The sequence below is a fragment of the Oncorhynchus kisutch genome, linkage group LG12 (assembly GCF_002021735.2).
Source record: "Oncorhynchus kisutch isolate 150728-3 linkage group LG12, Okis_V2, whole genome shotgun sequence".
In the NCBI taxonomy this organism is placed as follows: domain Eukaryota; kingdom Metazoa; phylum Chordata; class Actinopteri; order Salmoniformes; family Salmonidae; genus Oncorhynchus; species Oncorhynchus kisutch.
The window spans coordinates 21094304-21120265 of NC_034185.2; the positions used below are offsets into that span (position 1 = coordinate 21094304).

At 40.6% G+C, this 25962-nt stretch overlaps 3 protein-coding genes across 18 annotated transcripts in view; 1 reads left to right on the forward strand and 2 right to left on the reverse strand.

Moving 5' to 3' along the window:
* The first annotated feature begins 1441 nt into the window (after positions 1–1441).
* On the forward strand, positions 1442–7941 carry LOC109900692 (protein LEG1 homolog). Its single transcript, XM_020496438.2, has 6 exons — positions 1442–1769; positions 3883–3966; positions 4482–4666; positions 4823–4944; positions 5201–5439; positions 5899–7941. The coding sequence occupies exons 1-6, from the start codon at positions 1475–1477 to the stop codon at positions 6048–6050; spliced, it is 1077 nt and encodes a 358-aa protein (XP_020352027.1). The 5' UTR covers positions 1442–1474; the 3' UTR covers positions 6051–7941.
* LOC109900693 (protein THEMIS) lies at positions 6223–14685 on the reverse strand. The gene is made up of 6 exons (XM_020496439.2): positions 14292–14685; positions 13732–13881; positions 12568–13029; positions 10987–12032; positions 10715–10847; positions 6223–8031 (listed from the first exon to the last, which is right to left on the reverse strand). Exons 1-6 carry the CDS (start codon positions 14389–14391, stop codon positions 7844–7846), a joined length of 2079 nt encoding a protein of 692 aa, XP_020352028.1. The 5' UTR covers positions 14392–14685; the 3' UTR covers positions 6223–7843.
* A 283-nt stretch (positions 14686–14968) lies between these two features.
* LOC109900694 (receptor-type tyrosine-protein phosphatase kappa) overlaps positions 14969–25962 on the reverse strand; it is a 162726-nt gene continuing 151732 nt past the window's right edge. For 6 of the 16 annotated variants that reach the window (XM_031837092.1, XM_031837090.1, XM_031837087.1 and 3 more), the window contains 15 exons: positions 25178–25265; positions 24816–24949; positions 24662–24679; positions 23875–23911; positions 23644–23741; positions 23337–23453; positions 22980–23134; positions 22229–22364; positions 21923–22072; positions 21471–21644; positions 18257–18388; positions 17990–18115; positions 17048–17211; positions 16718–16853; positions 14969–16186 (listed from right to left, as the gene is read on the reverse strand). In XM_031837092.1, the coding sequence (XP_031692952.1) occupies positions 16133–16186; positions 16718–16853; positions 17048–17211; positions 17990–18115; positions 18257–18388; positions 21471–21644; positions 21923–22072; positions 22229–22364; positions 22980–23134; positions 23337–23453; positions 23644–23741; positions 23875–23911; positions 24662–24679; positions 24816–24949; positions 25178–25265 (1719 nt within the window). In that variant the 3' untranslated portion in view covers positions 14969–16132. The other 10 variants (XM_031837096.1, XM_031837095.1, XM_031837094.1 and 7 more) reach the window with 4 other exon arrangements.

The following is a 25962-nucleotide window of genomic DNA, read 5'->3' on the forward strand; positions in this document are numbered from 1 at the left end:
AAGCATTAACAAACGGGAATCACACAGGGGAGTAAAAATCAAATCAAATCAAATTGTGTTGGACACATATACATATTTAGCAGATGTTATTGCGGGTGTAGCGCAATGCTTGTGTTCCTAGCTCCAACAGTGCAGTAGTATCTAACAATTCACAACAATACACAAAAATCTCAAAGTCAATTTTTTAAATGAAGAAATATATACTGTAAATATTAGGACGAGCAATGTCGGAGTGGCATTGACTAGAATATAGTAGAATACAGTATATACATATGTAAAACAGTATGAAAACATTATTAAAGTGACCAGTGTTCCATTATTAAAGTGACCAGTGATTCCATGTCTATATACATAGGGCAGCAGCCTAAGGTGCATGGTTGAGTAACCGGGTGGTAGCCGGCTAGTGACAGTGAACAAGTTCGTGGCAGGGTCGACAATGGCAGGCCAGGTATAGACAATGGTCGCATTCCCCTGCTCTGACAACCAATGGTTGCGTGCCATGTCATCGACTGTGTCATTGACTGACAGATTGCTATAACATATGATCAGTGGTGTAAAGTACTTAAAGATGCACTATGCAGAAATCGCTTGGTCATTTCCTGGTTGCTAAGATTTTACTCCATACATTTTCCCTGACACCCAAACATACTCGTTACATTTTGAATGCTTAGCAGGACAGGAAAATGGTCCAATTCACTCACTTATCAAGAGAACATCTCTGGTCATCCCTACTGCCGCTAATCTGGCAAATGTTTGTTTGTAAATGATGTCTGAGTGTTGGAGTATGCCCCTTGCTATCCGTACATTTAAAAAACAAGAAAATTGTGTCCTCTTGTTTGCTTAATATAAAGAATTTAAAATGAGTAATACTTTTATTTTGATACTTAAGTATATTTTAGCAATTACATTTACTTTTGATACTTAAGTATATTTAAAACAAGAATACTTTCACTCAAGTAGTATTTTACTGGGTGACTTTCACTTTTACTTGAGTCATTTTCTATTAAGGTACATTTACTTTTACGCAAGTATGAAAATGTGGTACTTTTCCCACTATTGCATATGTGGTTAGCTGATACTTAAAATACCTATCCAGGCATTGTAAGATCAGGCATGCGTCAGCAACCCCTGGACAGAGGAACGTGCCCAAGCTCTTTTAGAATAATGATGAAGCAATCACTGATGAATGAATGAAGCCTCTTACATCTCTATAGATCACGTTTGCTGATGGCTGATGTCTCTGTCCGTCTATGAACATTGATTGGTTGTTTCTCTGACTTCTGTCCTATGGCTCTTCAAAAGTACAGAGTGGACAGAAAACCGCATGATGAGAAATAGTGATTTCAGTGGATTTACACCCACTGGTACCTCTTCTCTGTCATGTGGCTTTGTAAGTCCAAAGTGCATTGCCCAGTCCAGTACAAAAGGGGGGATCTGTTACTTATTTAGGTGTGCAGTTAGTAAGTTAGCCAGCATGCAGTGCATCTGGACCCTCTCCCTGCTTCAGCTAGTTGCCCTGTGGGCCAACGCAGCTGTGGTCACTGAAAATGGCCTCCCCATCCTCTGGGACCAGGCACCCAGCCAGCTGTCAGAACTGCCTCAGGTGGACAACGTGGTCACAATCAACCCCTGGAACTACCTGCAGAGGATGAGTCTGTATAGGATACTGATGGGATCCACAGACAAGTACATGGCCTCCATGGGAACCAATGAGACTGACAGTCTGTTCTGGGGCCTGCCTCTGCAGATGGGCTGGAAACTCAGATCAGGTATGTTGGGCAATCATTAAGTAGCTTTGAAAAGCCAAATACAGTGGAGTCTGAAATGATTGACACCCTTGATAAAGATGGGCAATAATGAATGTGTAAAATAAATAATTCAAATACTGAGCTATTTTGTATGCTCCAAAAAATGGGAAATTATATTATTTATACCAATGCAATTGCTCAAAGAAAGATATGTTTAACAAGTAATACGTTCTTCTCTCAAACAGGTATGTGTCAAAATTATTGACACCCTTAAGATTCTTGTAAATAAAGATGTCAATTTTTTTGTATTTGGGTGAAAGATCATACCCCGAAGACATGCTAACCTCCCCTGTTATTGGTAATGCTGAGAAGTCATCATGTCATGGGGGTATGATATAACATGCTAACCTCCCCTGTTATTGGTAACGGTGAGAAGTCATCATGTCATGGGGGTATGATATAACATGCTAACCTCCCCTGTTATTGGTAATGGTGAGAAGTCCTCATGTCATGGGGGTATGATATAACATGCTAACCTCCCCTGTTATTGGTAACGGTGAGAAGTCATCATGTCATGGGGGTATGATATAACATGCTAACCTCCCCTGTTATTGGTAATGGTTAGAAGTCATCATGTCATGGGGGTATGATATAACATGCTAACCTCCCCTGTTATTGGTAACGGTGAGAAGTCCTCATGTCATGGGGGTATGATATAACATGCTAACCTCCCCTGTTATTGGTAATGGTTAGAAGTCATCATGTCATGGGGGTATGATATAACATGCTAACCTCCCCTGTTATTGGTAATGGTGAGAAGTCATCATGTCATGGGGGTATGATATAACATGCTAACCTCCCCTGTTATTGGTAATGGTGAGAAGTCATCATGTCATGGGGGTATGATATAACATGCTAACCTCCCCTGTTATTGGTAATGGTTAGAAGTCATCATGTCATGGGGGTATGATATAACATGCTAACCTCCCCTGTTATTGGTAACGGTGAGAAGTCATCATGTCATGGGGGTATGATATAACATGCTAACCTCCCCTGTTATTGGTAATGGTGAGAAGTCATCATGTCATGGGGGTATGATATAACATGCTAACCTCCCCTGTTATTGGTAATGGTGAGAAGTCATCATGTCATGGGGGTATGATATAACATGCTAACCTCCCCTGTTATTGGTAATGGTGAGAAGTCATCATGTCATGGGGGTATGATATAACATGCTAACCTCCCCTGTTATTGGTAATGGTTATAAGTCATCATGTCATGGGGGTATGATATAACATGCTAACCTCCCCTGTTATTGGTAACGGTGAGAAGTCATCATGTCATGGGGGTATGATATAACATGCTAACCTCCCCTGTTATTGGTAATGGTGAGAAGTCATCATGTCATGGGGGTATGATATAACATGCTAACCTCCCCTGTTATTGGTAATGGTCAGAAGTCATCATGTCATGGGGGTATGATATAACATGCTAACCTCCCCTGTTATTGGTAACGGTGAGAAGTCATCATGTCATGGGGGTATGATATAACATGCTAACCTCCCCTGTTATTGGTAATGGTGAGAAGTCATCATGTCATGGGGGTATGATATAACATGCTAACCTCCCCTGTTATTGGTAATGGTGAGAAGTCATCATGTCATGGGGGTATGATATAACATGCTAACCTCCCCTGTTATTGGTAATGGTGAGAAGTCATCATGTCATGGGGGTATGATCTTTGTGCCTCTGTAAATTTCTCACTCATCATTATTCACTATTCATTCAGGATTATGCATCGTCATGGTAGCGTCCACATGTAGAAGTGCTCAGAAACATATTCTATTCTTATTTTGGAGTCACTTTTATTATAAATGACACAATACATTATTTACCATTCATTTCTCAGCATTTTAATTATTGATTTTCAGTCAATATTGCTCATCTTTATCAAGAGTGCCACTGTACATACACATTGTCATGTAAACACTATATGCACATAGTTTTTTTGGTGGTACAGTACACCAATCATGTTGACTTTGTTCTGGGGTAGGAGTGAATACATTTCTCAAAGGTTTTCATGTGGAAATGAAAAGCAAAAGTGATGTGACCAGATGCGCTTCTGTTCCTATAGGACGGTTGGTTGACCCTACTGGCGCTACAACATGTGGAAAGGAAGGAGATCCCATGTGCATTTCTGCTACAAGCTGGTGGGCCTGTAAGTACAGTAGTGTTACACATATTCAACCATGCAGGCCATGTGTGTGGCCCTACATGTGCAGTTAAAGGTCCAATGCAGTCCTTTTTTTATATCAATATCAAATCATTTCTGAGGAACAATTAAGTACCTTACTGTAATATTTTTCCATTAAAATCTAAAAAAATATACAAAAATAGCTTTTTAGTAAAAGCATTTGCTAGGACTGTCTAGCAGAGGTCTGAGTAAAACGGAAAACTAGCTGTTATTGGCAGAGATGTCTGGAACTCTTTTTGCTATAATGTAGGTCTATTAACTAATTTACCGCTTGGTGATGTTACCATGGAAAGCCGACACTCCCGCACATGCAAACCTGCTGATTAGAAGGTCCTGTGTAGACGGGCAACTATCAGGAAATAACACTTTATCAGCTGTTGTACAATATAATACAAAAAAAATTGATTCTGACTGCACTAGACCTTTAACATTTACAGCTTGTCAATAAAATACCATTAGTAACCTCTCTGTCTGTTCAGGTGTGAACTACTACCTTTCAGTGATCCCGTTCCTGGCTGCTGTGCAGAAAGACGTGATTGGAGATGGTCTCATTCAGGTCCAGGTACAGACACCAGCTGAGGCAGCAGAGGACTACTGCACCTCCTACACAGAGTGCTCTACTAAGTATCCAGACCTTATGGCCAAGTGGGAAGAATTCTTCCAGGTATTTAATGAGCATCTACTTTTCCCTTTTCCCTATAGGAGGCATAATCTGTATGTTCCTTTAGTTGTGTAAGTTACTATTCATAAGTGACTCATTGGTGATTGCATAGAATGAATTGTTGGTCTTGGTTTTTAATATGCTACCATTCCATTGTAGACTCTGAAAGATGTGAGTGCATCTGAGATTTCTGACTTTGAGAAAAGGGACCAGATTCTGGGTGTCTATTGGGCAGGTCAACAGCTCTCTTTGAATACTGCCTCAACCAGCTGCAGGGCAAAGTGAGTATGAACATATAGTATCATTCTGCAGGTCATCACCAGTTGTCAATGCGCTGTTTGTCTTCCTTCATTGTTGGAACTCTGACAACAACTTTTTTGTTTCATTTAAACATATGACTCTCAGTTCAAACTGTATGCTCTGTCCTCCAATCAGCTTTTGCCTCAATCTAACAAAATAACAACATTATTGGACGCAATCACTGAGTCACAATTGAGTCCTTACTGTACGTCCAAATCAAACCTTTGAACTTTATAGGATGAGCTACTATTCCAGCCCAGAGGTTTCATTCGCCAAAAACTGGATGAACTCTGCAGACTACGTAGCAGCAACATACTTCCAGTCCAACCTGAATAACTCTGTGCTGTTCATGAGCCCTCTGCCCAGCAGGGTGCTTCAGGAGGGGGATAGCGCCCCTAACATAGCTGACCTCAGCAAGGAGGAGAACCACACCCTCTATATCTTTGGCTGGATGACCAGAATGAACAGGATTCTGAGTGAGTACTTTTAGTCTTCCAAGACAAATATTCAGAAAATATAATGATATGTTTTGCTTGTATGATAAGTAGAGTGAAATATACATTTCAGAGTCAAATTGAGATGGTAGACAGATGCCAGTCTGTAACAATGTAGTCCAGGGCTCTCCAACCTTGTTCCTGGAGAGCTACCATCCTCTAGGTTTTCACTCCAACTCTATCTAGCGCACTTCATTCTAATAATTACCTGGTTGATAAGCTGAAACAGGTTATTTACAAATGGGGTTAGAGCGAAAACCAACCTACAGGAGGATAGCTTTCCAGGAACAGGATTGGAGAACCCTGATGTAGTCTGCAGTCTCCCTCTAGTGGTGAACTGTATGAAGTGCATTGAGAGATTGAGAGATCTACAGTAACACATCACTTGCATCAGGTTAAACCACATCCTTACACATTTTCCTGTTGTTTTCCTTATGACAGTGGGTTCTCTGGTGAGGATTTGGCGCTCGGCCATGTGCTCTGACAAGGCTCGGGAGAAGGGCCGGGAGCTCCTACAGGATCTGGTCCATGACCCTAAGTTTGCTGCTTCCACCTTCTTCTCCATTCTCAAAGAGATGACACGCAGCTGCTGAGGATTCAGCAAATCAGTCCGACACTCCAACTAGCTCAGTTTCAACCTGTCCCAAAGTTAACATCAGATGCCATTCATAATGATTAATTGTTAAATGTTTCTGAATACATTTCACACAGTAGTATTTACACATCCTGAGTTTTTGTAATTATTAATTTTCCACAGTAGGCAAATGTCCTTGTTGATTAACGTACAAAAATTTATTTCTTGTATCATGAATATAATAATACATTTAAATGGAAGAGTGGCTCAGTATAAAGAGCATAACATTTTGCTTGAAATATGAACATTACAGCGCCTTCAGAAAGTATTCACACCACTTGACTTTTTCCACATTTTGTTGTGTTACAGACGGAATTTAAAATTAATTAAATGTATACATTTTTTTCACTGGCCTACACACAATACCCCATAATGTCAAAGTGGAATCATGCTTTTAGACATTTTTACAAAAGTATTCAACCCCTTTGTTATGGCAAGTCTAAATACATTCAGGAGCAAAAATGTGCTTAACATATCAGATAATAAGTTCATGGACTCATCACTATGTGTGCAATAATAGTGTTTAACATGATTTATGAATGACTACCTCATCTCTGTACCCCACACATACAATTATCTGTAAGGTCCCTCAGTCGAGCAGTGAATTTCAAACTCAGATTCAACCACAAAGGCCGGGGAGGTTTTCCAATGCCTCGCAAAGGGCACCTATTGGTAAACATTTTTTATTTTTTTTAAATGACATTGTATATCCCTTTGAACATGGCTGTGTTAGGAGAAAACTGAGGATGAATCAACAACACTGTAGGTACTCCACAATACTAACCTAACTGACAGATTGAAAAGAAGGAAGCTTGTACAGAATAAAAAATATCCTAAAACATGTTTCCTGTTTGCAACAAGACCCTAAAGTAATACAGCAGAAAATGTTGCAAAGCAATTCACTTTTTGTCCTGAATACAAAGTGTTATGTTTCAGGCAAACCCAATACAACACATTACTGAGTACCACTCTCTGCATTTTCAAGCATAGTGGTGGGTGCATCATGTTATGGGTGTGCTTGTCATCTTTAAAGACGGGAGTTTTTACAGATACAAATAAATGGAATGGAGCTAAGCACAGACAAAATTGTAGAAGAAATCCTGGTTTAGTCTGCTTTCCACCAGACACTGGCAGATTAATTCACCTTTTAGCAGGACAATAAACTTAAACAAGGCCAAATATACACTGGAATTGCATACCAAGAAGACAGTGAATGTTCCATTCAAGCCAAGTTACAGTTTCAATTTAAATCTGCTTGAAAATCTATGGCAAGACCTGCAAATGATTGTCTAGCAATTATCAACAACCAATTTGACAGAGCTTGAGGTATTTTGAAAATAATAATGGGAATATGTTGCACAATCCATGTGTAGAAAAGTCTTAGACTTAACCAGAAAGGTGATTCTAACATGTATTGACTCAGGGGGTTGAATACTTATCTAATCAAGATATATTAGTGTTTTATTTTTCATGAATCTTTTACAAATGTTAGAATTTTTCTTCCATTTTTACATTACAGAGTATTTTGTGTAGATCGTTGACAAAAAAAGTGACAATGAAATTCATTTTAATACCACTTAGTAACACAACAAAATGTGGAAAAAGTGTGTGAATAATTTCTGAAGGCACTGTACAGCATATATCACATGCCAACATTTGTATTGATCTTTACACAAACAATATGGGGGTAGACTTTGAGCTTGGGTTAGATATGTATTAGATAGTCATCAAAACCAATCATTCACTTCTATACTAAACCTGTTTTGCAGTCTGCATGGCAATTTTTTCTGATTTCTTCTTGTCTGTTATGTGAATACTTTGGTCATTAAATTTTCTCCTGATGCTGTCAAGTTCATCCTCATCAATGTATTCATAATCATGAGTGTAGTCATCATCCTGTTCAATTGTATTGTTGTGAGGACCGTTTTCTTCAACAATGGCTGGGGAGAGAACATAAACACAGCAAGGCAAAATAATCAAAGGCAACATTTTGACAGAGAGATAAATACATTGCAAATCTATAAGTATTTTTTATCCTCCTGAGGCCCAGCAATTCATTTCTTTCCTCTCTAGTGGATCAGTTCTTGGTCCGTATTTCGGAGGCCTTATAAGTAATGTCCCTTTGACAGGACATTCTGGGCTTTTCAATGATATCACATGTGTGGGGGTGGGTCCTTGACCGTATCTTCCTAGTTCTTATAAAAATGGCTGCAGTAAAAATGTGCACATTTGATGGAAATTTGATACTCAAATAGTTTCTATTAAGTGAATACATCAGGAATAGTTAAGTGAGTTGTCTGGACTATGTAATACTTTTTTCACATGATATAAGAGCTAAATAAGAGCTTATCAAGATATGTCCTTTGTAGTGGACACCCGGAAACCATAACTATGTTTTTCATCTACTGTACCCATTGACTGTAATGTTTTATATATACATATATACTTTTTTAATTTTTTTATCATAATAATAATATGTGTGTGTATATATATATATACAGTCGTATGAAAAGGTTTGGGCACCCCTCTGAGGCTGCATAATAATTTACTCTGTCAAAAAATGATCACAGTGGCATGCCATTCATTTTCTAATAAAAGCTGTGTACTGGGGTATTGTCCAGACAAAGATTTTTAGTGTAGCAATATTAAGTTGTATGAAATTAAATCAGATGTGAAAAATATGCTATGCAAAAATGTGGCCACCCTTGTCATTCTGTTGATTTGAATACCTGTAACTACTTAGCACTGATTAATTGGAACACACAATTGGTTTGGTGAGCTCATTAAGCCTTGAATGTCATAGACAAGTGCATCCAATCATGAGAAGAGGTATGTAAGGTGGCCAATTGCAAGTTGTTGTTCTCTTTGACTCTCCTCTGAAGAGTGGCAACATGCGGGCCTAAAAAAAATCTCAAATGACCTGAAAACAAAGATTGTTCAACATTATGGTTTAGAGGAAGGCTACAAAAAGCTATCGCAGAGATTTAAGCTTTCAGTGTCCACTGTGAGGAACATAGTGAGGAAATAGAAGACCACAGGCACAGTTCTTGTTAAGGCCAAAAGTGGAAGGCCAAGTAAAATATCGGAGAGGCAAAGGCGAAGGATGGTGAGAACGATCAAAAACAGCCCACAGACCACCTCCAAAGACCTACAACATCATCTTGCTGCAGATGGTGTCACTGTGCATCGCTCAACAATTCAGCGCACTTTGCACAAGGAGAAGCTGTATGGGAGAGTGATGCGGAAGAAGCCTTTTCTGCACACACGCCACAAACAGAGTCGCTGGAGGTAATCAAACGCACAGTTGGACAAGCCAGCTTCATTTTGGAATAAGGTGCTGTGGACTGATGAAAAGATTGAGTTATTTGGTCATAACAACGGATGTTATGCATGGTGGCAAAAGAACACAGCGTTCCAAGAAAAACACTTACTACCCACAGTAAAAATTGGTTGGGGGTTCCATCATGCTGTGGGGCTGTGTGGCCAGTGCCGGTACTGGGAATCTTGTTAAAGTTGAGGGTCGCATGGATTCCATTCAATATCAGCAGATTCTTGGGAATAATGTTGAAGAATCAGTCACAAAGTTGCCGGGGCTGGATATTTCAACAAGATGACCCAAAACACTGCTCAAAATCTACCCGGGCATTTATGCAGAGGAACAAGTACAATGTTCTGGAATGGCCATCCCAGTCCCCAGACCTGAATATCATTGAGAATCTGTGGGATGATTTGAAGCGGGCTGTCCATGCTCGGCAACCATCAAACCTAACTGAACTGGATATGTTTTGTAAGGAGGAATGGTCCAAAATACCTTCATCCAGAATCCAGACACTCATTAGAGGCTATGGGAAGCGTCTAGAGGCTGTTATTTTAGCAAAAGGAAGCTCTACTAAATATTGATGGGATGTTTCTATTGGGGTGCCCAAATTTATGCACCTGTCTAATTGTTGTTAGATTGTTTTGATGCATATTGCACATTTTCTGTTAATCCAATAAACCTAATTTCACTACTGAAATATTACTGTGTCCATCAGTTATTTGATAGATCAAAATGAAATTGCTGATCCAAACACCCAATTATTTATAAATGGAAATCGCAGAAATTGCCAGGGGTGCCCAAACGTTTTCATACACACACACATATGTATATATATATATATACACACATATATACATACACATATACATATATACACACATATACACATATATATATATATACACATGTACATATATATATACACACACATATATATATATATATATTACACACACACACATATATATACACACACACACACACACACACACACACACACACACACACACACACACACATATATATATATATACATATATATATACACATATACATATACATATATATATACACGTCCTAATGATTACTACAGAGGACAATTTTGCACTTACAATAATAAATAAATAACAACAGCAAAAAACTTTTTTGGGGTGGGGAGGTCTCAGAAGGATATTGACAGTTGAGAAATAAAGTTTAGTTGCAAAATAGTCTGCTGCAATATTTCATACCACTATCCCTCCAGCATGTTGAATGACATAAAATTAACACAACTATTTTGATGGAATATAGAAACATAGACAAACCTTTTTGTGGGCCTGGTTTAGGCACTGCAACCAGACTTGTGAGGGATGTTTCATTTCTTGGTATAGAGGTGTTCTGTTCTGCACAATCAGACGAACTAGGGCTAGGCATGGCTGGTTTGGCTGTATGTGGGCTCTTCAATATAATAACACAAATCATTAGTACAGTAATCAATTGAATATAACTTTTTATTTAAATCTGATAGCTAATGTTGTTGTGTTATAGATATTTTATCATTTATTAATGCATGAACTATAATGGATGACTGACTCACCTTTGGAGAGGGGGGGTCTGGCTTCTTTGGCCTGGGAGGCTGCAGTTTCAATGTGTCTTCTAAGGGCTGTTGATGTCTCTTGGGTGGTCGAGGGGGAGGCAGCACACTGGCATTGACGTACCTCCTCAGGGTAAAATAGCAGTCCTCTCCTATCTCCTCCACAGCCGAGCAGACAGCCTTGCCCTGGGTTGGCTCTGGGCCGCTCCACTGCTGCAGGAGCTGCAGGGTCATGTTGATGCGGTTGACAGGCACCTCCCAGCACTGGGCCAGGTCCGGGGTGGAGACAAGAAGGTAGGGGTCAGTGATCTCCTCCTCCAGCTGCAGCCCTGTGGCCCCAGCCAGGAGGTCCTCCATCACTGAGAGGTCCCTCATAGACACCTTGACGTTGAAGGGCAGGGAGAACCTGTGGCAGACCTCTGAGAGCATGTACTGCTTCTTGTCGTGGACCACCTCCACAAAGCCGCCATCCAGACACATGGGGATCAGCACGGCCTTGTACTTCTTCCCCACCATCTTCTCACAGGCCAGGGCCTCCACCGTCTTTCTCCTGCCACCATAGATCACCTCGCTGGTCTCCCTTTTGTGGACCAGGTACTGGTCTCCCACCAGTACCGAGGACAGCCCCTCGTAGTCGGCCTCAAAGGCCCTGGTAGCCACCACGTGGAGCTGCTCCATGTCACTCTTGGCTACCTCTAGGTCATATGCTGTGGGGAACATCCGGGGCCTGCGCTTGAACCTGCCGTTGTAAGACACTGGAATGAGGAAGCGTCTTTGGGCCTCACTGCGGATCTCAGACGCTAAGATCCTCTTGGTCTGGTATGCACTGTGGACAATGACTTGCTTAGAGGATGTCAGGAAACCCAATTCCTCCTGAACTTGTGATGGTGGCTCTATGATCTCAGCCCTGAAGGGGAAGACCTCGCTCGGCTTGGCAAAGACATCACGGAGTGACAGAGGCTGCATGAAACAGGCACCGTCACTCTCCTCGGTTACGTCCAACACCTCAACGTCAAGGGTAGATGGGATGAAAACAACGTTCTTCCCAACTGTGAACAAAAATGTGATTATTTCTGTTTAGTTTGCCAGCACAAGTGAGGATGGTCTACTATAGGCTAAATATTCTAATTTAAGACATTTCTTATAAAAAATGTTTTGCCAAAAATAAATACATAAAGTATTATATATTTTTTAAATCAGAACATTTCTCTCTGAAGGTCTGACATTAGTAGATCTGTTTAAATGCTGGTTTGAATTTGGTTTATTTTTTTTTGTGTTCTACAAAGTAAAAAATCATTGTGATTCCCTGACCAGAACGATGACTAGTACACTTCAAAACATCCTCTATTTTCATGTCTGCTTATGAAACCAAAAGTTGATGGCCCAAGACCAGTGTACTGTAGTTGTCATGTTCATTAGTTGTCAGTATTACAATGTGTTCTCTTTAAATAAATCGAGATAAGAAAAATGTAATTATAACATGAAAAATACAGAGTATCATTGTGTGATTTTATTTTATCGTGTTCTTCATTCCACATGACATTGACGTAAAGTGAGAATATTAATGGGCTGTTTGACACTCACACTTGGACACAGTCTGGAGCTCATAGACAGGTGTGAGAACCAGATCTCCACTGTAGTCCTCTGGCAACTTAGACACACACTTCTCCTTTGATGGCAAAGACTTGGCCCAAGTCACTGTCCTTTTCCTTCCTTTGGGCATTTTCCATTCCACCAGCTCCCTGAGGGTGTAGAACTGGTCGTCGGCACACTCATAGAACTCCCCAGTGTGCGAGAGCTTCACAGTGAAGATGTGCTTGGAGTCTTTCCGCGTGACCTCACAGTCAACATGGCTGTCTCCGTGCTCTGTCCTAATAGCAGTGAGTCTGAAGCTCTCCTCAGCCTGGATGGTCCCCTCAGCCAGCTGTAGTTCCTCAGGGCAGCGGAACTCTGGCTGACCCAGGCACTCAGGGCTGATACACACTGAGTCAACAATCTCCTGTATACTGACGTATGGCCTCTTGTCGGCCACGATCCTGAAAAGGCCTGAAAATACAGGCAGGTAAAGCAATATATGACATCGTAAGAATTGGTACAATGCACAAAACCACATGTTGATAAGGTCCCTTTCTAACCCGAGAAGGGGTTTGGACATTTACATGTATAATGTAAACTGCAGTACATGGTAATGTGGTGGGTACTCTCTTCGTTCGCAGGACTTTATCCTGCTAACTGTCCCAAATGTCCGAACTGAATTTCGTAAAAGGGATTTTATGTACTCTGCGCCATCGGCTTGGAACGCCTTACAAAATAGTTTTAAACTGGAAGAACTTGTCCCGATTGTGTTTTTAAATGACTGATGAAGAATTTTGAGACTGATTCCCTGACCTGTCATTGTTTTTAATTAGCTGTTTTATGATTTTGTTATACTCTTGCGAATTCTATGGTTTTTACTAGATTACTTGTAGTTTTTCATGTTATCTGTCTAATTGTGTAATGACTTGGCGCGGCTTATCTTGGCCAGGTCGCTCTTGAAAAAGAGATTTCAAATCTCTATGAGCCCTTCATGGTTAAATGAAGGTTAAATCAAATAAAACAAATAAATGGTGAAGGACAATAATTAATACAATTATTAAAACATTTAAATCTGAATATATCAATCCACATAAGTTTTATAAAAGGTACAATTTGACAACAAAACATTTTGATTTCATGTTCAAGGTACAGTTGAGATGTTTCTGGACTCACCTGGATAGTCGAGAGATAGATCTACTGTCATAGATTTGGAACCCTCAGACTGAAGTTCCACAATGAGTCTGGTGACACTGATCCCAATGATCTTCAGGAGCTCTCCATAGGAGAAACTCCACTCTCTTCCAAACAGCTCATACACAGAACCTGGTAGAAAGACATTTCAATGGATCTATTCTTTTGGCAATGAATGGACCTAAGTACAGTCGTCGATGGTCTATTCTCCTTGTAGAGTAACAGATCCAAGTAAGTAAGAACACAAGGGTGGTAACTCTATAATTGCTACGCATGAATAAGCATGAATAATTCATTTATTATGAATTTATATATTTTCATGAAAATGTAATCATTTTACCAAACACTCTTCTTTTCAAAGCTCCAGTTAAAAATAATCATCGACATCAGTTATACGTTGAATTTTGTAACGTGAAATACCTAATGTTTATATAATTGTATAGTAAAATACTGCATAGCCTTGACCCGTTACTTTAAACTCAAATTATATTATATTCCAGTCCATTGAAAAAGGACTTAAATAAGCGCTTCTTCAGTCTTACCTTGAAAATAATATCCAGATTGTATCTGCAGTACTCTAGGGAGAGACTTGGCATCAAGAGAGCGGGTGAACTTTTCCAATGTCATAGCCATCCTTTCCATTTGGACCCTGGGTGACCCAGACTATGTGTACACTAAAGGAAACCTAGATAGGAGATGCCATCTTCTCCATGGATCAGCAAAAGGTTGACCCGAGGTTTTGGTATAACCTAAGTGCCAGTGCTTATATTTTAGTATGAAGTCTCTCTATACCCTACAGTGAACAACTCAGTGACACAGAGAGAGAGAGAGAGAGCAGTCATCTATGAGTCACGAGGGCTGCAGCAGGTGTTACAGGAGCACACACACTGCAGCCGGAATCCAGAAACAACTAACCACAACTCACTAAGTAGCTATGAGAACAATGCCACAGAACAATGATATATCAGTCACAATACCTATGATTCACATCACACCAGAAAATGACACTTGTGTTTAGTGACTTGCAGTTCTGCAAAGCACTGGATTAGAGTGGAAATGAAAACACAAAAGGCAGCACAGTGTCTTCAGACAAATATATCTGTATCTAATATGTAGTGATCAGATTAAAACAATAAAGTGAATCGTTTGTGAACAGCTAACATATCACACATATGACCAAACTAAACATCATCTCACCTGCAATGATACTAACGATGTCTTACACAATGACATTTTATTCAAAGATTTTTAGATTTTTTATTACAGCCAATAAAGCCAACAGTTACAGCCAAAATAATGTTTGAAACATGACTAAACTGCACATGATAATGACTTGCTTCCTTTTCTCCAGGAGGTCCACTCATGTCCCACATCAGTATGGCTGGCCGCACACCTGCCTCTGCTGCGTGGGCTCACATCCTAATAAGCTGTTTCTAATACTGATTAGAATTCCCAGTTTTTCTCCGCCATGTTCCTTTGTTTTTTCAAAATACCATTGCAGGTTGAGAGATCATCCGAAAAAAAATATAACTATTTTATAGTCACCACATGACCTTCTGATATTCTATCTGCATGGGTAGAATTCACAAGCATTATTTTACACAAATAAACCACTAACATCACATAGAGGATAAGAAAAAATTGAAAACAAGATATACTACTGAAATTGATTCTAATACTTAAAAACAACAATAAAAGTTTACAGTTTAAAGTCATAGCTAGGTAAAAATGGAATGAAGATGATTGTTTTTAGCTTTCAAAAAATAATACAAGTAAACAATAAATACAAACAATATGCTTTATCCATATAGACATATTTACATAAGTCTTTGGCTTATGATTAAGATTTGCTACAAAATAAAAACCAAAATGAGTCAGCCATCAGAGCACGATACAAACATTACCAAGCCAATGTCACGTTAGCACTTCTATTCATGTATAGAGCGCAATATTTTTTCTTTCACATTTGTGATGGACTTCTATAGAAATATATTGTTCCTTGACAATAATGCTGATAATATAGAAGAAAAAAGAACATAGCTTTTTGTTGTTGCAACACCTTGGCATTAGAGTTACCCCTTTCAACAATGGCTGCACAAAATAATAACTACATCTGCAAAAGACATTGAAGCAAATGTGGCCTAGTGGCCGACACTTGTTTCTGTGGCACTGAATACGGCGAAGTACTGTACAATGGAGACATTTACAAACCACTCACATCATACTCCCAGTACAACTAGAAACATTAAAGATTTCTCAAAAAAAATCCCAAACCATCTATAGCAGTCTGTATGGGCTTAGTTAATGATGTCCGCCTCCACCCAATCTGTAGCGGTGGAATGGTTGCCAAGATCCAGAGTTCTGTTCCGTCCCGTCTTCTTGGTTAAGAGGTCTCGATGAACTCCAGAGCAAGGTCGTAGCAGAAGCGGTACTGATCCTGTTCAGAAGAAAACACATTGTATTAACCGCTGTGGTGCTAAACATGGTACAACAGAATATGATGAACGATACAGTAATAACATGCTGATAACAAGTTGAATCACTACTGAAAGGCATTTTCAATTCTTAACATAAAAATATGTTATCTATTCTCTGGCAGTGAAATTAAGAGGTAACTTTAACACAGGGCTGCATAGGCTGTGTAAAGGATGAGGTGAGGAGTCTTTCATGTTAGCCCACAACAGTTTATTTTATATACTCAATAGACTCTTCTGTTCACTTCTCGGTGATCCATAACATTATCATTGTTGGATAGTTTTGACAATATTGCTTGGCTAAAATGTATTTAAACACAATCTGCAAAACAAATCTAATGTGAGGTGTTGCTATCTGTTCTCTAATACCTCCATATTATTGACAATAATAGGCGTAGGCCTATGCTGATATATTAGCACCATAATGAGTCAGAGATACATCTGTCTGAAACTCAGTTTGACTGATCTGGAGTCAGTTAGTTGGCCTGTCTTACCGGGCTGTCCACCATGTTGGGCTTGCTGTTCCTCAGGCTCTTGACTGCGTGGAACACGTCCACCACATTCTGCCTCTTGATCATCTCACACACAATGCTGATAGCACAGAACATCCCACTGCGCCCACCTCCATTTCTACAGCACAGGAACACAAGGGTGGAGGTGTGAGGTTGGCTGGGTGACTTTTCTACTGAACTGCTAAACTTGTGAAATATAATAGGTGGGTGCAGGTGGAATAGAGATGATCAGATTTTTATTTGAAAGCATACATGTAGGTGTTAGTGTGTGGGAGTGGTGGTGGTGGTGGTGGAGGGTGTGTGTACACTCACAGGCAGTGGATGATTGTGCGTCCCTCTCCCTCTTCACACTCCTCCTGCCACTTGTCCACCTGCAGTATGAGCTTCAGGAAGGAACGCTTTGATGCTGGGACTTCTCTGTGGGCTGCCCAGCCCAGGTACTGGAACTGCCTCACCATCAGATAGCCCTCCTGAGGCTGTTGGGAACACAGAAGCACACATCAGTAACGGCAGCCATTTTGGCTCTTACTCTCAACTTCATAGCATTATTCTCATCGAACCATCCAAGTACTATAACCTTGACTGGTATCCTTACCTTGAGTTGTGTCTGAAGGCCCATAGTGACAAAATCCACAGCCAGGCACTATCATAATTAGCATAGTCCAAATTCAAGCATGTAAAGAGACTGTTAGATGTTAGCAAAGCTGCATTGCAAGCAGAAACTCTCTCAAAAGCACTTTCAACTAAGTTGGGTGGTTGGATGAGTTTGCAGGAATTTTGTTTACGTGCATTATACTGAAATAATTGCTGAAATTTTATCACTCAAAACTCTGTTGTTTGCTGTAACATGGACAATAAAGTTGTATTGTATTCCATTGGGCACTCAGATGTGGATTGATTTAGCAGACGTGAACAAACTCACCGGTGGCTTGATGGAACTATCAGACAATTGGAATATTCAGATATTACTGCAAAAGTAACCACATTCTCGCGGAAAGAAAACATGGACAGGTTCTTCATGAGTATCGACACTACCAAACTTAGTTTGAAGTGCTTTTGAGGAAGTTTCTGCATCCAATGCAGCTTTGCTAAAATCGGTCCGTCTGTCAACATTCATGAATTCAGACGTTGCTAATTATGCTAGCTCCTGGCTGTGGCAAAAGTAAACAATCGATTGTTGTGGGTTCTATCACAATTACCCTTCAGACACAACTTAAGGTAAGGGTAATACATTATGGGATACTAGCTACTTACTCTAGTGAGGTTACATATTCTGAAGAGACGGCTGATGACGTCACAATCCATGGAGCAGGACATGCATTCAACTTGGACAGGACCGTAGCGAAGCGTCCCCTCTTCAGGCCAGTACTGAGGGCAGCCCTGATTGACAACAACAACCTTAGCAATGACATGTACCTTCACTCAAACCTTAGGAACCGTATTCGAAAATGCACAATGACATTTGGAATCAGGGTCCACAGCAGTGAATGCAGGAGGGTGAGGTGGTCAGGTATTTATTACCTGCGCTAGGTCAATCTCGTTGAGCATCACCAGAGAAGTGCAGCCGTAGTCATACACCAGCCTCCAGAAGTCCTTGACTGTGTTGGGCAGAGGGTGCTGGGTTACGATGAAGGCTGCTGGCTGTCTGTAGCTCTACAGTGGACGAAAGTCAACAAAAACCATGTAACATCTCATAGCACTGAGTCTGCAGACATACAGAGAACACATTCTAGAAAATATGGTACATCTGTCACAATGAACAATGTGTAGATATATGACCATGCAAGGAATGTGGAGAACTTTCACATTTAAAACCAGGGCAATCCTTGGGGTGGGCATGCTTCTAGCAACCTTATATCAATTAAATGAAGTTCTGCTGACATACATCTTAATTAAGCCATGAAACAAATCCAGTATAGTTAGAAGCATTTAATTATTGAGAAGGGAAAAGTTCAGAAATTACCTGGTATTCTTCTGACGGCTTGGTTAGAAAAAGTCCAAAAGTTTGTAAAACGTACGAGGAAGTGATTTAAAATTGCCCTCCAAATAAAAAAGCTCAATCTGGCAAAACTATCTGTGCACATGAAATACCATCTCCCAAGGTCTATGTCAAGACATAGGTTTTTATTCATATTCAAATTTCTATTGGAGTTCTAGCAAGGACTGAGAAGAGGATTTGAATTCAACCTCTTTGCATAAAATATACTGTATAACACAGAAGAAAAAAGCATGGTCATGTTTAGTAAGGTCAACAACCACATTATCTCTGCTATATGCAATGTATTGGAAGGAGGGTACAGCTATGGGGTGGCTTCTCATCCTTCTATCAAGAACACATCTATGACAAGATAATTCCCAGAAGATGGATTCACTTTCTGGCACAGATCCTGATATCAAACTAAGATAATCCTGATCCAAGAGTTCTAATAGTGATGCATACTGTTGTAATATGAGGATACGGTTGTAATACGGTTGTAATATGTGGATACGGTTGTAATATATGAAAACTGTAGTAAAGTTACCAGCTGGAGTATTGTTTGAACTAATAATAAAATATAATGTGGTTTATACACTGCACTTGTTTCACTTACCCCGGCCTTCTATCAGACGGGTCAAACTTATTGGGGGGACTTCTGATTTATTTGAAAATCCAAATGATTAAAAGAACAAGTGTAATTTAAGTCCACATGAATAGCCATCTTGAAGAATACTGTCAGCGTGATATAGTTGAAGAGTTAGATGAACAAAATTGTTTTTTTAAATGTATAAAAATGTAGCAATTTTTTGTGTGTTATTTTCATTAACATCACTACTTGCACTGCCAGAAAATAATAGAAAATAGAAAAATTAAAAATAACTAAAAGCCTTGAGCACACATTAAAGATACAATGAATATCAGTCCTTCTACATTTTCCAAAAGAGTACAGAAAACAGAACAGTATACACCTGGATTTGTCTCTAGCTTTCTGTCGCTACTACACATTCAGACAACATCTAGTTCACTTAGTAAGTCGAGTGAGTGTGTGTGTGTGTGTGTGTGTGTGCATACAGTTGAAGTCGGAAGTTTACATACACTTAGGTTGGAGTCATTAAAACTTGTTTTTCAACCACTCCACAAATGTCTTGTTAACAAACTATAGTTTTGGCAAGTCGGTTGAGACATCTACTTTGTGCATGACACAAGTAATTTTTCCAACAATTGTTTACAGACAGATTATTTCACTTATAATTCACTGTCTCACAATTCTAGTGGGTCAGAAGTTTACATACGTTAAGTTGACTGTGCCTTTAAACAGCTTGGAAAAGAACAGAAAATGATGTCATGGCTTTAGAAGCTTCTGATAGGCTAATTGACGTCATTTGAGTAAATTGGAGATGTACCTGTGGATGTATTTCAAGGCCTACCTTCAAACTCAGTGCCTCTTTGCTTGACATCACGGGAAAATCTAAAGAAATCAGCCAAGACCCCAGAAAAATAATTGTAGACCTCCACAAGTCTGGTTCATCCTTGGGAGGATTTTCCAAATGCCGGAAGGTACCACGTTCATCTGTACAAACAATAGTACACAAGTATAAACACCATGGGACCACGCAGCCGTCAAGGAAGGAGACGCGTTCTCTCTCCTAGAGATGAACGTACTTTGGTGTGAAAAGTACAAATAAATCCCAGAACAGCAGCAAAGGACCTTGTGAAGATACTGGAGGAAAACGGTACAAAAGTAGCTATATCCACAGTAAAACGAGTCCTAAATCAACATAACCTGAAAGGCCGCTCAGTAAGGATGAAGCCACTACTACAAAAACGCCATAAAAAAAGCCAGACTACGGTTTGCAACTGCACATGGGGACAAAGATCGTACTTTCTGGAGAAATGTCCTCTGGTCTGATGAAACAAAAATAGAACTGTTTGGCCATAATGACAATCGTTATGTTTGGAGGAAAAAGGGGGAAGCCTGCAAGCCGAAGAACACCATCCCAACCGTAAAGCACGGGGGTGGCAGCATCATGTTGTGGGGGTGCCTTGCTGCAGGAAGGACTGGTGCACTTCACAAAATAGATGGCATCACGAGGAGGGAAAATTATGTGGATATATTGAAGCAACTCAAGACATCAGTCAGGAAGTTAAAGCTTGGTCGCAAATGGGTCTTCCAAATGGACAATGACCCCAAGCATGCTTCCAAAGTTGTGGCAAAATGGCTTAAGGACAACAAAGTCAAGGTATTGGAGTGGCCATCACAAAGCCCTGACCTCAATCCCATAGAAAATTTGTGGGCAGAACTGAAAAAGCGTGTGCGAGCAAGGAGGCCTACAAACCTGGCTCAGTTATACCAGCTCTGTCTGGAGGAATGGGCCAAAATTCACCCAACTTATTGTGGGAAGCTTGTGGAAGGCTACCCAAAACATTTGACCCAAGTTAAACAATTTAAAGGCAATGCTACCAAATACTAATTGAGTGTATGTAAACTTCTGACCCACTGGGAATGTGATGAAAGAAATAAAAGTTGAAATAAATAATTCTCTCTCCTATTATTCTGACATTTCACATTCTTAAAATAAAGTGGTGATACTAACTGACCTAAAATAGGGACTTTTTACTAGGATTAGATTAAATGGCAGGAATTGTGAAAAACTATGAGTTTAAATGTATTGGGCTAAGTTATGTAAAATTCCGACATCAACTGTACATGCATTTATATACTATGTTTATGCGTGCATGAGGGGCGAGGACACTTACATCCATGAGGGCAGCGTTGATGTAGTTACTGCTCTCCCCGTCGATAGTGATGAGGAAGGGCAGACAGCGATCTGGAGGCAGCATGTCCATGAAGCGGTTCTTCTCGTGGTTCCTGGGGAGCAGGGCGATGCTGCAGTCTTCTGGCTGGGGCTGAGGGGTCACCGAGTTCAGTGTCTAAAAACAACACAAATAACATGAAACCACAAGTCAGGGAACATTGTTTGTTAGGAGACATGAGATATGTCCCAAATGGCACCCTATTCCCTTTAGAGTGTACTACTTTTGACCAGAACCCTGGTAGTCGACTCTATAGGGAATAGGGTGTCATTTGGGATGTAGCCATGATCTATTTCCCTGTCTTTATTGACGTTTTTTATTGTTGTACGAGACATGAAAGCCTGAGGAGTTAAACAGAACTTTATGCCCCAATAAATATGGAAGGCCTCCAGTACCTGGAATTCATCTTTGAGGTGTGAGGAGTTGCTCTGTGAGTCTATCCTGATCATGTCGTAGTGAGCTGCTTTGTACTCGCAGGCAGGGATGGCCGTCTCGCCACACAGACAGGCTTCTAGGATGGCGTCATGGATGAAGATGTACTGCTCCTGTGGCCGGACCACAGACACACACTCAGCAAGGGGAAGGCACTGCATCTCCAGACAGTCCATACATACAGTAGCATGAAATGCACAGACGGACAGTAATGGTGAATGGTGTTAATGTTAATTGGTGAGGTGTGTGGCAGTGGGTCTAGTAGTCACCTCAGTCTGTACCATGTTGATGCGTCTGGAGCGCAGAGCCTTCACACAGTTGTAGATGTCCACCACGCCCTCCCTCTCCGCCATGTCCAGCATGATATCGATGACGATGTAACAGCCTGTGCGTCCGGCTCCGGCGCTGACCAGAGAGAGAGGGCAGCGAGAGGACCGGAAGGTGAGCATGGCTGCACAGCACTACACTTCAACAGCCTACATATCTAACCATTGTACAGTACACACAACAATGACGCTCAATCCATAACCCCCCCCCCCCATCCCCCTCCCCCAATACACATGTAAATATTTGACTATAAATTGTGTCTCCCTGTATTATACTGATGCTTATTCTATTCTACTGAGCCATTTACTTTATGTTCCTATTCTTATCTTGTATTATTTCTTATTGTTGTTGCATTGTCCAGAAGGAACCTGCAAGTAAGCATTTCATTGGACGATGTATACCATGTGTATCCTGTACATACCACTAATAAAACATTAAACTTGATCTGTGCACACGACTAAATTGACAAGCGTGTGCATTGTTCAACAACATCCACAACAACCACATCCTGCCAAGGGGCACGGTGAAATTGTATCTACAGTAGGCTAGCTGTGGTTGATAATATTGAAGCATGCTAGCTAGTCCGGGTGCACACTTCACATGTGAGAGATCAAATAAAAGTTAATCGGAAGCACCTGTTTTCTCAGAATATCTGTCTGAGAGCGTAGAGGAAGTGACGTGTTAGGGGCTTACCTGCAGTGCACCACGATGGGCCCAGCGCTGGGGGGGTTGGAAATCTTGACCCGGCGGATGAAGGAGAGGAGGCCCGTGGCGTGGTAGGGCACTCCGTGGTCAGGCCAGCCGGTGAAATGAAACTGCTTCACCTCGCGCAGCTCATTAAAGCCTCTCTGATGACAGAGAACATATTAGTTATTAGTTCACAACTGGTCTGGGTTCAGTCTGAATTCCACATTTGCAATATGTGTTGATTTTAAGGGTCAATCATACAACAACAAAGTGGTGGATGTACCAATCCCAGATTGCCCCTTTAACGGTTATAGATCAAACTGTTGAACATAGGCATGAGGAGTGCATAAAGGAATGACTCACCCTCTCCAAGGTGAACGTTCTGACCACATATTCAGCAAGGGGCTCCACTTCCACAAACGTCACTTTGAAATCACCATAGACCTCAGCATCATCGGGCCAGTACTTGTAACACTTCACCTAAAAGAACATGAGTATTTAATTCATTTAAAACAAAAGACGTCTTTAAATACTACACACACATCAATACACACAATATATGCCCAGGTATACAGTATGTAAGATTAATATATGAAGACTGATCAAGGGCCTATAGTACATTGGCCTCCTGTGCTTTTGGATCTGACAGTAATATGACACTATCACCTACCCGTCCAACTTCCACGAGGTTGGTGACCATGACGATACAGGCAGACTGCTCTTGCCAGACCATCCTCCAGAAATCATAGACTGTCTCATGGACAGGCCCTGGAGAGGACAACACATATCCATCAATCAATCAATACAAATAAATGCAATATGTTAACTAAATACAATACAATCTGATAACTATATGAGAATCAAATAATTCTTTAGAGGTGGGAGGGGTACTTATTCTTACCTTGAGTTGCAATGTAATGACTTGGCCTCTGATACCCCTGAAAAGAGCAACAATCACAATATGTTAATATCATTGGGTAAGACTTTTATATAGTGTAGCAACAACAGCAGCCTACTACATACCACACCGTGCCTCAACCCCAGCTTGGACTGCATGAGATCTATCTTCATGAATGTCAATGGCTTTATGTGCTAATATGCACAGAGCTGTTCTCATGTATCCATTCATTCACTAATAGAAACGTTCAATGAGAGCACATTTCCTTCTTGTGCCTTGACTATCTGTCCATTAAATTGACATGTATTGCTTTGTGAAGCTCAACTCCGGTGTACTTTAATTGCCAAGAATGTTTCATTATTGATTACTTCGTAGGAATTATACATTATTGTAATTGGCTGCTTATGTACTAAGTTCCTTTATAGAGTCAATAGGTCCTAACACTCCAAACGATCCCTATCAGATTTGATCTGGCTGGGTGCAGGCACAGTAGGGGAGGCAACAAAAGAAAAACACAGGCGACCACCATCTTGTAAATATAACAACCATTCCTATAGAGAACAGTAGCACACGGTTCAGGGATGTACACGTCGGGCATGAGGACATGTGAAATGAGAGAAGCTGATGAACAACAGAATGGTAGGATCAAATCAAAAAAGAGGGGGGGGGGGGGAGACGGGAGAACATCTCATGCGTTTCCGTGCAGATGTTGTTAGAAGTAACCAGAGGTGAACGAGGAGGGAGAGTGGGAAACATGAGGTGTGGTGAGGTCCCCTACAGTGATACTTACATCCCTGTACAGCCATATCTACAGCCCAAATCATAGGCAAGAGTGAAAGAAAGCACAACAATGTCAGTGAGTACAAGCACTTTGACTGAAGGAGGGAAATAAAAGCTGTATTCATATTGTTGACAAAGACATGCAGAGAGAAGGCCTCACATACGAGAGAAGGACGGTCGTGTCGCACACGTTCGCCAATGGAGGAGGCTGCGCCACTTACGTCAATGTAGTTGGCGTTGATGTAGTCAGAGGAAGGGTCGTCTTCCATTGGTTGCAGGATCACTCTAGAATGATCGTCTGTAAAACAACATGGGTTAATAGGCTGGCTAGTTTTATTTCACTGACAGCAAGTCCAATCGAAATTATTCTTCCAAATTGTCTGAGATTAGGAAGAGTCAGGCAAGGATATGATAACATATCAATTTTATGGTTTTCCATTTTAATAAGCTCATTCCTAAAAGGACACTAGCCAAAAGAAGGCATTAACACCTAGCAACTTTATTAGAAGTTAAATACAAGACTTACATGCAATGATGTTTCCATAGCGGTTCTTGGTTCTGTTAGTGTCTTTCTTTGCCACGTCCCAGGAAGCGGACTGGCCTTCAAAAAAACTCTGCATACCAAACAGAATGGAACAAAGTGAGTGAGGCTGATAAGAAAACACATTTAGCAAGTATGTACAACACTACTGTCTAGACGGTGGGTAAGGCACTGCAATATAATCAAAAGGCAGTTTTCTATGGACTTTTCTATTGTATGTCTGTCGAAGAACCATCACTTCAAAGCCTGGCCTGTTGGGTCTCAGAAAACAATAGACACACAAGGTGGCAAATGCGACAAAATTCCTGGCAACAATGTGGCCAATAAAAAAAAGTTAAATGAATTATTCTACTGTCCATTGAAGTACAAAGGGCTGGAGAGTAATGCAGTGTGGGGTTTGATGCTCAAAACCTCTACATTTGGTCTTCACCAATGTGATCATTATCTAATACTATAACAGGACGTCACATTTAAACAGACACAATTCCACTAGAATGAACAACAGCATAATTGTAAAGTAATCTCTGGGGAGATGACTATCAGAGCTGAGCCATAGAAGTCTTTGCCTGTAACTTTTTTCACAACACTCTAAACTAAGCCTTTGATCTTTCAAAGGCTGCAGAGCAAGAAACTGAACGTCTCTACCCTCTGCAAGCAGTGTAGAGCGTCTCACTTGCAAACCACCCGCTGACAGGAAACTCTCTCTGTGCAGGGCTGTGGTCGCCCATCCAGTCTACACACGGAGCGGTGCAGAACCACGACAGGATGTG